The sequence below is a fragment of the Ambystoma mexicanum genome, chromosome 14 (assembly GCF_040938575.1).
Source record: "Ambystoma mexicanum isolate Mex_15411 chromosome 14, UKY_AmexF1_1, whole genome shotgun sequence".
NCBI classification, from domain to species: domain Eukaryota; kingdom Metazoa; phylum Chordata; class Amphibia; order Caudata; family Ambystomatidae; genus Ambystoma; species Ambystoma mexicanum.
The window spans coordinates 160,377,392-160,391,034 of NC_090940.1; the positions used below are offsets into that span (position 1 = coordinate 160,377,392).

General features: G+C 45.0%; 1 protein-coding gene across 2 annotated transcripts in view; it reads left to right on the plus strand.

Annotated features, from left to right (window-relative positions):
* Positions 1 to 13,643, plus strand: part of TYRO3 (TYRO3 protein tyrosine kinase) — a 721,378-nt gene that overhangs the window by 616,023 nt on the left and 91,712 nt on the right. For both annotated transcript variants that reach the window (XM_069638795.1, XM_069638796.1), the window contains one exon: positions 10,096 to 10,255. In XM_069638795.1, coding sequence (XP_069494896.1) covers positions 10,096 to 10,255 — 160 coding nt within the window. The remainder of the gene's footprint in view (positions 1 to 10,095; positions 10,256 to 13,643) is intronic.

The following is a 13,643-nucleotide window of genomic DNA, read 5'->3' on the forward strand; positions in this document are numbered from 1 at the left end:
GACACGCAGTTCAGCAAAGTACCATGAGATCAGGAATCTTTTTTTTTTTTTTTTTATTTATTTACAAGTATATACAAAAATAATACCAAAGTACAGAGGAACAGCAAGGAATATAAAAAAACGGATCAAATAAAATCATTGAACATGTTCCAAATCTTTTCATATGTGGACAACTTACATTTCAATCTGTAGATCATTTTTTCTGTACTAGACAGGCTATGCATTTCTTGAACCCACTCCTCAAATGACGGACGGATCTGACCTTTCCATCCTCGAAGGATCAACCTTTTAGCAACAATGGTTGCTCTGAAAAGCCATTTCTTAAGGGAAGAGTTGACTTCAGCCAGCTCGGAATCCTCCCCTAGGATCATTGTCTTAAAGTCCAGGACACACCCTTCACCCAAAATTCTGACACACACATCACAAATGTCTATCCAGAAAGCCCTGACCCTCTCGCAGGCCCACAGCATGTGTTCCAATGTTCCCACTTCCTGAGCACAACCCCAACAGTCAGCATTGTCAGTCATGCCCCTTTTATGTAACGTTTCCGGACACCAATACACACGGTTCAGGATCTTAATTTGTCTAGACCTTTCGCCCAGATTCAGTGAACATAATGAGACATTTCCGCATATAGTCTGCCAGGCCTCAAGATCAATATCAGACCCAATCCTCTCACTCCAGACCTCCCGTAAATTGTCATTGTTCCGAAAATACGACATGAAAAGTTTGTATAACCTACTGGCTAAACCACCTCCCTGTCCATTGGAATCCGTCAGAAAAATAGTCAAGTCAAAGGAGTCAGACCAGTCCACCTCACCGATAGACCTCTTGAGTCGTCTATAAGCCGAGTCCGACAAGTCCTCAAAACTCCATCTCTCTCTCAGCTCAGCTGCAGTCAGCCACCGATCATCGTTCCCCAGGTCGGAGACCTTTTTAACATTCATTAGGAACCAATCGGGCCAAAAAATTGTCCTGGAGTTATCTCTAATCCTAGGATTCAGCCATATAGAGGCATTCTTACACTTAAAAGCGTCCCTCCCTATCAAAGTCAAGACCTCAATCCAAGAGTTGCGCAAAAAGGACGTGGTTAACAGACTTCCCCCCGTGATCTTTGTGTTAGTGGTCAACAGTGCTTCCGGGCCTAATGGCCCATATGCATTCGACTCCGCCACCGCCCATCCGTCCAGTTTACCATCTAAAAACGGAACAAAAGAATGAGCAGAAAATGCTAAATGGTAGGCCTTAAAGTTCGGAACTCCTAGACCACCCAAATAAATTGGACGCTGCAATTTCCATAGACTAAGTCTGGGCGGCTTCCTGTCCCATAAAAATTCTTGCATAAGGCGGTCTAGATCTTTCCAATAACTACACTTTATTCTCAGTGGAAGCATGCTGGTAATAAAGTTAATCTTGGGAGCCAAATTCATTTTCAAGGCATTGACTTTACCCCATAGTGAAAGTTTAAGTAAAGACCACCTTTCCAAAATCAATTTGCAATCTCGTACTACCACACTCATGTTTTCATCAACCATACGGGAGACTGGAGCTGTCAACCATACCCCTAGGTAGCGTAAGCGCCTATCACACCAAGTAAACCCCAGACCCTCAACCAGGGATTTATCACATCTATTGGACAGAGGCAACACTTCTGACTTCTGGTGGTTAACCTTGTATCCAGAACAATCATGAAAATTCGACAAAATCCTCATCAGACATGGCAGGGATATGTCCAAACTCTGCAACACCAACAAGAGGTCATCAGCATAAAGCCATGCCTTTTGCACCATACCCCAACATTCAATGCCCTGTAAATTCGGTTCATTCTTTATGTAAATAGCTAGGGGTTCTATCGCCAAAATAAATAACAGAGGAGAAAAAGGGCAACCCTGCCTCGTGCCCCGCTTCAAACAAAACGATTCCGACGCCACTCCATTAGTCTTAACGTCAGCCGTCGGACTGGCATATAAAAGAGCTACCCAGGAGATAAAATCCTCCCCCAGATTCATTTCCCTCAATACCGAGTATAAATAATTCCAATTAACTCTGTCAAAAGCTTTTTCAGCATCTAAGGACAGGATGGCTGCATCACCTACCAGTCTGTCCGCCATTTCCATGGTTAATAACAATTTCCTGATATTGCTGGACGTACGCCGACTCTTCATGAAACCAGATTGTTCCTCCCCTATCAAGACCGGCATGAACTGTCCTAAGCGTAAAGCAAGAACCTTGGCCAAGATCTTGTTATCTGTATTGATAAGGCTGATTGGACGATAACTAGCTGGTTGATTGCAATCCTTATCCTTTTTTAAAAAGACAGAAATCGACGCATGGCTAGTACTCTTAGGTAACGACCCAACAATTCTGCTCGAAACAAACATATCTCTCAGGAGTTCCAAGGCCGAGTTCGGGAGGACCCTGTAAAATTCACATGGAAGGCCATCCGGTCCCGGAGATTTGCCAACATGCAGCCCAGATATTGCGCCTTTAATCTCCTCTATTGTTATCATTTCACCTAGAATATCACGCTCAGCATTCTGGATCTTAGGTAAATTCAAATCACCAAAAAATCTCTCACCCCTACCTGTGATACCAGCCTCATCGCCATATAGATTCTCATAAAAATCGCGGAATATTGAGTTGATTTTAATCGGATCAAAAGTGATTCTACCCTCCTTGTCAAACATAGAAGCTATAGCCGAATCGGAGATCCTTTTCCGCAACCTGTATGCCAGCCACCTATCACAACGCTCCCCTTTCTCAAAATATGTACACCTAGAGTAGAACAAACTACGTTCGGACCTCCTAGACAAAAAATCTTCCATTTCTTTTTTGAGTTTTTTTAAATCAGCACGTTTCACTGAATCTGACAGATCAAGCATCAGATCACGAGAAATTTCACTAATACGTGAGTCAAGCTCACGCCTTTTACCCTCTTCTCTCTTCCGTTTACCACTAGACAGTCCCAGACACACACCACGCATACAGCACTTAAAGGCCTCCCATGTATTTGCCACACTGATCTCCTCTGAACGATTCTCCCTTACAAAGAAATCAGCTTCGGAAACGATCCGGTCCAAAATATCATCATCTAATAGAATAGATGTATTCATTTTCCATGAGAAGCTCCTTTTACACTGAAATTTAAGTCTTAATTGCAACACAACAGGGGCATGGTCACTCAATACAATATTACCGATATCAGAAGAAACCCGACTGTCTGAAACAGTCCCACCAGTGAAAAACATGTCCAGTCTAGAAAACACTGCATGTGCACTGGAATAAAAACTGTATTGCCTCGTATCTGGATGCTCAAGACGCCATATGTCATTCAAACTATGTTCTTCTAAAAGCGACCTAAGTGCCCGGTGATGATAATCGCAACGAAGTACACGGCCATTCTGACTCTTATCCATCTTTGGATCAATCACTGTATTAAAATCACCACCAAGCAGAACATTAGAATTATTCAACTCTAAAAGAGTCTGTGCCACCATTCTGAAAAAGGATCCATCATCCACCGTAGGAGCATAGACATTGCAAAGAGTTAATAATTCCCCCTGAATCTCGATCAACAACGCAATCATTCGACCTTCTTTGTCAGCAATTCTGCGTATAACTTTCATAGGCAATTTCTTTCTAAACAAAATGACCACCCCCCTTGATCTTGAAGTAAAGGAAGAGCCAGCAGCTACGCCAACCCATTCCCTTTCCAACCCAGATATCTCATCCTCCAATATGTGAGTCTCCTGTAAGAAACAGATGTCTGCATGCATGTCCTGCAACATTTGAAACACTTTCTTTTTCTTGAGCAGGTTATTGATCCCATTCACATTCCAGGAGATAATACGCAGGTCATCCGAAGTCCCACCTGAGTGGGGAGTCATCATGACTCTACGAATATCAAAAAACTCAAAAGTAAAAGAAACACACAAAAAATGAAAAACAATAAGCAAAAAATAAAAAGAACGAACAAGATAGTGAAGTCTATTCAGCCCAACAAGAAAATTGAACAACATTGAGAACCATCCCCAGGACCCCTCCCAATGATGCAATAAAAGACATCTATGTGGTCAGAAAACCCAACCCAGAAGATAACAACATTTAGTAATGAATGAAATACCTGAACCCCAGTCATCCCCCCAAAAAGAAGAAACCCCACCACCGAGAATCACGTTGAAAACACAGAATAGGTATATCAAACAATCTCTACTTCAAAACATACAGTTGAACCCCACCCCACACCAATTGCACCTATCCACAACCTCTAAAGAGCCATGCTAAAACAGTGAGGCTAGACAAGGCAACTTCAAATGTATATACACTGTGGCCATACCATTCATAAATATCATTCATAAATATCTAAACAGAGTCCTGAAAAAAAAAGAAGAAAAAAAAGAAAAAAAAAGAAGAAAAAAAAATACGTCAATGGCAACTTCTCAATAAAAGTTAAAAGGTAATGAGTAAAGGCAGATATGGACATCCCCATACAATACGTGAAGGATAACACAGAAAAGGGAGTGCCTCCTGGTGGTTAATCTAGCCAAAAATGACCAGAAGTCTGATCCACAGTTCCCTTGATAAACAAGGCTAGGCTAGGGACCGAAGATTGCCGGAGTTAAAATAACACTAGCATCCCAACTTCAAGAGCAGTGAAGGCATTCCAATGTGACCGTAGCGGAGGAAAAGGAAGAACTGCATCCTGGGCACCGCTGTAGTCATGGCCATGAAGATCATTATACCATCACGTATCCAGTGAGGAGCAGATGACTGCATGCTCATAAAATGACTGCACTGGCTCTGGACCAACTAAAAGACCAGGCAGGCGACCTGGCAGTCAAACAATCCCCCAAAAAGTCCTCCGAAAAAGGCGCTAGAATGCAGTTGGTGGGATGTGAATAGCATATGCCCCAGTAGCGCCGAGCTGCAAGGGAGCGCCCCCCCGGCATCCACAGCCCCCGACACGAGGGAAACAGTCCCGACAGTACCGAGCTCCACATGGGCATCTCATACCTCAAGCGGGAGACAATGATGCTGTTCTCTGTGACCGGGGGCGCCGCTGGAGAGTCCGGACGCTGCCCTCCAGGGGGAATCCGCCCAGCACCTACCGGGGAAGAAGAAGAGTGCAGTCGAAGCAGGGCCGCATACGCAAGTCCCCGAACCATCCACTCCCGAAGTCGAAGTTGAAGCGAGCGGCATTTCCGTATTCAACTGCGGTGACGACGACGTCTACACGCACACGTCTCACGCAGATGCTGTAAGGTCCATTCCTCATGTCGCATATCACCGTGAGCCAGGATTCAGAGGCATTCCATCGAATGGCACAGTGCGGGGTTCCACCATAATTTCAAACAATGCAAACTGCCAAAAAAACTGGCGGCGCCATTAAAAAAAACTGAATATGAAAAAGAACATACTAAAAATAAAAATAAAAATATATACAGACATGGTGGGGCGGGGGGACACTAACAATGTCACTCACTGTTCATGGGAGGCGCTGGAAGGCTCCTCTTGTATGTTTCTAGCCAGTCTAAAGCCAATGCAGGATCAGATGTGTTTCTGTCCCCATCAGGAAACACAACAGTAAGAACATTATTTCTGCTAAGAAAAGCTTTTAAAGTTAGTTGACTAGCCAGTTCTTTAGCACTCTGGAAAGATCTTCTTTTATGTAGGATCTCCTTAGGATAATCAGGATAGACATAAACCAATCTACCTTTGAATAAGGCTTTCCCAACCTGTCTGGCAGCTTTCATCAAACGCTCCTTAGATCTTATATGTAAAAAGGTGACCAAAATATGCCGAGCTCTGTTCCCCAGATGTTTACCAATCCGAAAGATATTATCCATGTCTTCATTCCTGATTGTAGAGCACTGGAAACTGTCTTTAAAAATCTGTAAGACCAGGGATGGCAGATCCTCCTCATCTCCATCTGACTCCTCTACACCAACCAATCTGATGTTTCTTGCTCTGATTCTCATCTCCAAATCCAAGCGTTGTTCCCTTTCAGTCTTCAAGTCAGATTGTAGGTTTTTGTATGCCTGGAAGCTGCCAGCGATCTCAGAGCTCATAGTTGAAGAGGATTTTTCTAGTGCTGTGACTCTGCCATCCAGCTGACCGGTTTTCAGATTGAGTTCAGCCATTGTCAGTTTAATATCACTGACATCCTGGGCCACCTGAAGAATGGTTTTGTAGACATCTCCAAGGCTAGGGGTTTCTTCCATCTCAGGAATTTGTTTAGATTTCTTGGAGGCTGGGTTTTCTGCTTCCCCAATCTTTTTCTTGGAGCTCATTATAATTTCAATATAAATAGCTTCAGGGAGAGGTCCAGAGCAGTTAAGTTAAGCTGCTACTCCACCGCCAGCCATTCTAGAATCACCGAGATCAGGAATCTGACGACACAGAAGAGCGAAGGAGTCTGCTCTTCCCACTGCCATCTCTTGAGCAAGCCAACCAGGGGCGCGGGATCCTTGCCTCAATTCAAATGACTGGCTCGGCTCTGGATCCCCAGGAAACCAAGAGCCGAATAAGAGCCGGGCCAGCCATTAGGTGTGCTGTCCTTGCTGGGGGTAGGAGCTGGGAGGGGCACAAAACTAGCAGGTGGGGAGAGCGAGAATGGAAAGGAGGCGTGGAGGAGTGCAAAGCCAGCCGAAAGGCCAGGAGGTATATGCAACAGATAAGGGAGAGGCACATAAGGCATACAAGCAAAGACTAACAAGAAAAGGAGCACATTGTGGAGGCCATAAATATTTTTGGAAAAACGAAATGAGGAAATTGTGAAGCGAGTTTTCTCAGTGCCGTGTCAGTGAAGGGTCACTGGTGCTCCTAGCAGCGCTCACCCACCTAGGAGGATCACAATAGCATATGCACTAACGCCGAGATTTCTGCGGTGAATGGTAAAGCTATGTGGGTGACCTCATCCTTTTGAAAGAGTCCACTGAATGCGGACGAGTGTGCAGCAACGTATGTCATCTCAGAATAAAAATGAACACAATTTATGATAGCGCGCTCTACGGGTGCCGGCCCATCCAGCCCAAGCTGCCTTCTTTTGCAGTCCCTCCACTCCTATATCCCTATGTATCATTGTGTTGTGAACTAGAGTAGCCTGAGCGCGCGGAAACTGGAAAAGAAAATGGCGGCAAGCCGCGTGCGAAGCTGTGAAGCATATTCATCGTCCACCATCGCTCAGTGAAAGGCGCGTACACCAGATCTGCAGAGTCCGTCTAGAAGGGCCCCAAGCCATACAGTGAATGTGGGCACGTGTTGGGATAGCTCAGTGGGTTAAACGCTTGTCCCGAGTAGTAGCTGCAACCCTTTGCCATGTGTTAAAGTCGCAGCAAAGCTAGTCAGCCAGTTATCCTCCCGAGGTTGTTAACAATACATTGGCGAGCAACAACACAAAGCACTTAGAAGTGGGATCAATCCAGCATGAAGTGCTATAGTAAATCTATTCTGCTATAACCCAAATCCCCTTCCAGCCATTGTGACTGCTGTGCTGTGTGGTGTGATTGAATAACACTCTTTAGTTTTGCTCTCGGAATAATTAAAAAGTAGCCTTTTACATTTTATAGTATAGTGATGGTAACTGATATCTTTTGTTATGCCACTTCTGTTATTTACTAAATGCCAGGCTGCCTAATTTACATGCATTTTTCCCAAAAGATCAGCTGTTCCAAGTTTCTACATATATCCCAACCCATTGAGCGTGAAATGAGGATCCTCTGACCAAAGTGAGTTTATCACACCTCCTCCCGTTGTATAAATAGACGCACTTTCCACAAAATCTCGGCCAGGGTTGCAAAGATGCACCAAAAACAGAACTTCAATAAGGTCCAGGTGCATTTTTAGGAAGTGGTGGAAACCCACAGGAAATTGCATCTGTCCTTGCAAACCTCGGATGTGCTCAGAGCCTCAGCCCTAAGCCTGGTACCCGGACGGGCTGTGTCATTGTTTTACCTCTGCTTTTGCAGCATCCTTGTATTGGACCACACCGCAGTTGGTACACGTGCCAGCCAGCTTAATGCAAGGATGGAGCCAGAGTGCATGAAGAAAGTGTTCTGCTCGGCTTGACTTCTTATTCGGTGCAAGTGGTTCGTGGTAACGCTGTATGGTCATTAGTCTTGAGAGGCCTCCTAGTCCAGGGTCCTTTGGTATGTTGCTCTGCTTTCAGACTGCAGCAAATAACCACTGTAGTAGTTTCAGGGCGCCTGATCCTTTTCCGTGGCATATTGCGCCCCCCATCCCCGTCCCACGGGGGTTTCTCCGGACCGTAGACTGCTTGGGGGATAGTGAGCAAAACTGAGGAATGCAAGAGGGGAGGATGGGAAGAGAAGGATATTTGGGAAATTGGGCAAAGGCAAGTGTTTTGTGTAAGGATGGACGTGTGTCCGGGTGTGTCGCTCCATCATACATGTATTGTCTTCTAGAGAAAGTTAGAGACTACATGTTTTGCGATATTATAAGTAATTTGGTTCCAAGGCCGTTCTGGCGAGCTATGAATTAAATAACGATTAGTGTTGGATGATAATCTTTTTATAGTATATTATGGATATAATGAATACATGTTTACTATGTCACTTCTGTTATTTACAAAATATTAGGCGGTCTAATGTATACACATTATTTCCCGTAGTTCGGCTTGTGCTTTGGCGTGGGGCCAAGCCAGACTTGGCTTGCCCGCCTCTAGACCTGTTAATGAGGTTGCTGTAAAATAATCGATCAATTTTCTTCCCATGTTGAGCGTGTTCTAGCTATGAAACACTGGAGTGCATGCCAGCAAAGAGTTAACAAGTGCCTTATGGGAACCGTGTCCAGACTGTTATGGTTGCGTCACTACTCCTGTTCGCCTGGAGTGTGACCTCATTAAAACACTGTGCACCTTTACTAATCTGGTGTCACCTCCCACTAGAAGGACTGTAATGATGACCAGAAGAGTGTAGAGGAAAAGCAAGCTTCCCTTTGTCGCTGTCCTTGGGTCACCTCTTCTCTTCCCTGTTACTCCTCACCATCGTCCTCGTCTGTCCCTGAGGTTATACTTCTTCTTGGTCATGCATTCAGCTTTCATAGCTTGGCAGGTCGATAAGAAATAACCCAGAGTGCTAAGCCTACAGGCAAACTGCAGAGTAGGGCCGACCACTCATTGGTTCTGCCAGTATCCGCCGGGATCTGAGTCTTAACATGCAGTTCAAGGCTGCTAGGAGTTGCCATAAATAACCTGCCTTTTTCATTTAGTGGAAAGTCTGAATAGAGAAGTGAGAAAAAATGAGATCATGTTTTCAGAGGTATTCTATTACAGACTAGGCATGTACTAATCACAATTTTATTTTATGATATCAGCACATTTTGTGTTTTCATAATGTTGGACTGAACAGCCCTTAGAACTTTCACTTCTCGAGTGAAGACCATATTTTCCTGTTTGGGCTCAATCTGTAACATAAGGGTCTGATGTCAATGGGCACATTGATTTACGAAATCTTAAAGGGTCACAAAACTTTCATTCGCGTTCAGACACTGGCTTACTTCGGTCCTTAGCATAAAGTACGCTCAACTTTCCTGCACCAGAGGTCCTCTCTCTTCTGTGCTGTCCTACCACCACTCGGAAGCCAAATATATGGATTAAATCTAATGGCAGTATCTCCTGCCCATAATGCTGGCACAAAGTATCTCCTGCCCATAATGCTGGCACAAAGTATCTCCTGCCCATAATGCTGGCACAAAGGAAGGTTGGATAGAGATGGCATGCCAAGGGCAACAAGCAAAGCATGAGAGGCCAACATGTGTCAGCAGGGACCTTTCATCAGCTGATTCTCAGCAGAGGGTTGCTCCTGCAACCAGCAGTCAGAGGGTATTGGACACTAAAGACACATCCCTGCACAAATGTTGGTTGGAGGGAAGGAGGGTCATACTTTCTCTTAAATGTATCTATTGTTTCTGAGACTGGCACCATGGAAGAATTGTACTGGAAATGCAAAGCTAAAACTATTGTCTGCATGCTGGAAAAAAGCATCCACATAATCCTACTGGATTGGTGTGGCAACCATCATCTACAATCTGCTACTATGCTTCTAAGTAACTGTCTTTGTCCAAATGTTCCCACAGGTTGAATGAGAACATGAGTGTGTGTGTTGCGGACTTCGGCCTTTCCAGGAAAATCTACAGCGGGGACTACTACCGGCAAGGCAGTGCTTCAAAACTTCCTGTCAAGTGGCTAGCCTTAGAAAGCCTCGCAGACAATGTTTACACAGTGCACAGTGATGTGGTGAGTACTGCCTGCAAACAAGTACATTTAAATGGGCCCATTAGAATCATTATATGCACCGAAGTGCAACTAAGGTGAATTACATTATGATAGGCTTTTAGATAAGTCAGTATCGGGGCATCATCTCAATGGTGAGATATAATTTAGCTATCGTAAATTGAGAATGTGGAAGGGTAAATAGTTGTTCAAGGTGAACATGTAGAAATTGCATCCATCCATGCCAGCGTACATGTCACTAGTTGTCTATGGAAAAACCTGTGCCGTTCCAGCAGATCCAATTAGTGTTCTGTGCCCTGCAATGGAAAGGCTGTGGGCCTCGGGCAGAGTGTGTGGGCCAGGGACAAAGCTATGACTGCTTTAGCTGGATGGGGTTTGAGTGTTTGTGAGAGGGAGCTTCACTTATTCTACACTTCTGTGAACAACCGGTATTTCACCATTGCCCATTGTCCCACTGTTGACCGGGGTCTCGCTGGCTCTGTAAACGGGTCATCTGCTCCATCTCTTTCAAATGTGCACTTACTCCAACATGTCATTCAAAGTATGGCGGGCAGCTGTAGCAAGCGACCGTCAATGAATGCTGATAGTTTGTTTACATATAGTGCTGCCATCTAGTGGTCAACATTTGTCAATGCAACTTATTGTTACAGACATCCATAGCCTTTTAAATATCTACTGCAATGAAGTCCCCTACCTAATCTTGTGGACCGACAGTGGGGTGGTCAAAGGGAACCATGTTTCCAGACAATTTCCTGACTCTAGATTTACACAATACGAGAGCACAGAGATCAGTTGAAAGCGGGTAATGCCGGGACAGGTTCACGGGAGAGGAAAGGAGGCCTCTCACATTTCTAGCCCTCTCTGAAATACAAGATGGCTGCAGGACTTAATGTAACCTGAGGCCACACCCCTTCCAACCCACCATGTCCGTTAATTGTCAAATGCATGTGGATAGTGCCCCCCAACTCCTGAGAGGGGACTGCTGCTGCTACGGTGAGCAGCCTTGCCCCCCACCTCACCTCATTGCTTGAGTTCGTTTCACCCCATTTCCATACTCCCATCTGCAGTCCAGGAGCCCTAGGCATCCCTCCTTTCCTTACAACACTCTTGGGGAAGATGCAGATCCTCTCCCTGCTCTTTTCCGGCATCCCCTTTGCAGTTCAATCCCCCAATCTCCAATCCTTGAAGGCCAAATCCCTTTCCCCCACTTCTGTGAGCATAGTCGGATCTCCATTGTTGCCTCCTGCCTGACCTGAATTCGTCCGGTTACTCTTTGCTCTACTGAAGCAGGTGCATCCCAGTGCCTCCAGCTCGCTCTCTGTGTGGCAGGCCCCCTGCCGCCTTCTCGAGTGGTCTATATGTGGCAGAGAGCAGGACTGTCTGCCAAGTGATCCACTGTTTTGGTTGCATTTGTACGTGTGTAGCATAAAGGAACTGCTTTCTAGTAAGGACGTGTCTGTTCCACACGTTTTCTTGTATAAAGAAATGAGTTACAAGTCATTATGCCACTATATTGGTAGCTTACTCTGCTGGTTTCGCAGTGTTGGGGGTTTGCAATCTGCGACTCCTCGGATGTTTTGCACTTTGCCTCCCATGATCCCTCACCATTGACTACTAGCTAGTGCTGATGGTAGTTGCAGTCCAAAGCCTCTCGAGAGCCAACGGTTGCAGACTCTTGTGGTAAATAAACGAGGCTTTACCCACAACATGAAAGTAAACTTAGGCATTCACCTTAAAAATAGTCTGCATTGCTGTCGCTTCTTCGGTCCTTTGCTGTTTAGATTATTGGAAGCATGTCCGTGTACACTTGCCCATTCTCGAAGAACTTTGGTGTTCAGAGAGGCTCGCCCCCCACTACTTGCACAACACTCTACACCCCCCCATCCCTTACATACTCCTTCAAGTGATGTAAGTGGCAGTAGTTCAGGCATGGAGGAAGGCAGGCATAGCAGGAGTCCTGTATGCCTTATGAGGGAAGTCGGGCATGGCATGATATTTCTGTCTCAATGTTTTTCTGTGCACCGTTTTCTTCTGTAATGAAAACCTTCTGGAGTAGAAGGTACCTTTCAGTAAGGTTGGTCTGGGTGACTGAGATCCAATATCTGTAATTAGGTGCTGGACTGTGGTCCCTTAGTATCCATTGAGTATCAATTTCCACACACGTTAGGTGTTTGCAACACTTGTTGATTTATTTTTCGTTCAACTAAATTTCTCTCCAAACATGGGATGTCACTCTTTTGACAAGCATATTCTTTGCTTAATCATTGCATGTGTTACAGATTGTGATATACTTCTCTGCCATTGGTGCCGACACGTGTTTCAACCTCTGAGGTCTTTCTCAAGGCAATTGCAGGGTTAGCGTGTTCCCGGACGTCGCTCATTGAAGCAGATCACTGCGAGACTGAGAGACTGTAAGGACCCTCACCCGAGGAGAAGAGGTACCACCCTCAACAATTGCTGACTATAGGAGATACACTTCCAACCATCCGGGAACACGCTATCCCTGCAATTGCCTTGAGAAAGACCTCAGAGGTTGAAACACGTGTCGGCACCAATGGAAGAGAAGTATATCACATACTCTGCAAACACATGTAAAGATTAAGTAAAGAATATGCTTGTCACAAGAGTGACATCCCATGTTTGGAGAGAAATTTTGTTGAAGGAAAAATAAATCAACAAGTGTTGCAAACACCTAACCTGTGTGGAAACTGATATTCATTGGATACTAAGGAGCTACTGTCCAGCCCCTAATTACAGATATTGGATCTCAGTCACCCAGAACAACCTTTACAAACACTGGGACCTTTGGAGCTTTGTCCCTCGGGTAACCACCTGACAGGCGGCAGGCAACACAAGGAGGAAAACACACACACTAGCGCAAGACCCACAGTTCCCAATAAGCTTTCAAATCACTTTAACTACCTTTTATTAAGTTGGCACTCAGGTTGTTTTGCCAGCTTTCAGAATGACATAGGTCTCCTCCATGGGCAGTTCTTCTCCCCCCCCCCAGTGTCTGATTAAGGGATGAGATGGATTGTAGTAGATGGGCCAAGCTTTAGGCAGCTCCAAATTGTTTGTATCTTCAAACGCCATGTATGCCCAATAGGCTTCAGCTTTATTTGTATTTCTCGCCTAAAAAGTATTTCGGTATTTTCATCTGTTGACATCCAGATTTTGCTTTTATTGTCCTAATTTTGCCTTTGAACATTATTTGAAAGGTACCTTGTAGCTCCATTCATTTCAAAGTCTCTTATTTAGTATTGCATGGCTGTGCGTGCACCCGAGAGAAGTTGCATGCAACCATCGTGTCTCCCCAATTTCCATGAACATGGAATATGGCATTTCCAATGCAGCCTCGTTTCCATGCAGTGTGTGGCCCAATGGCTACTGA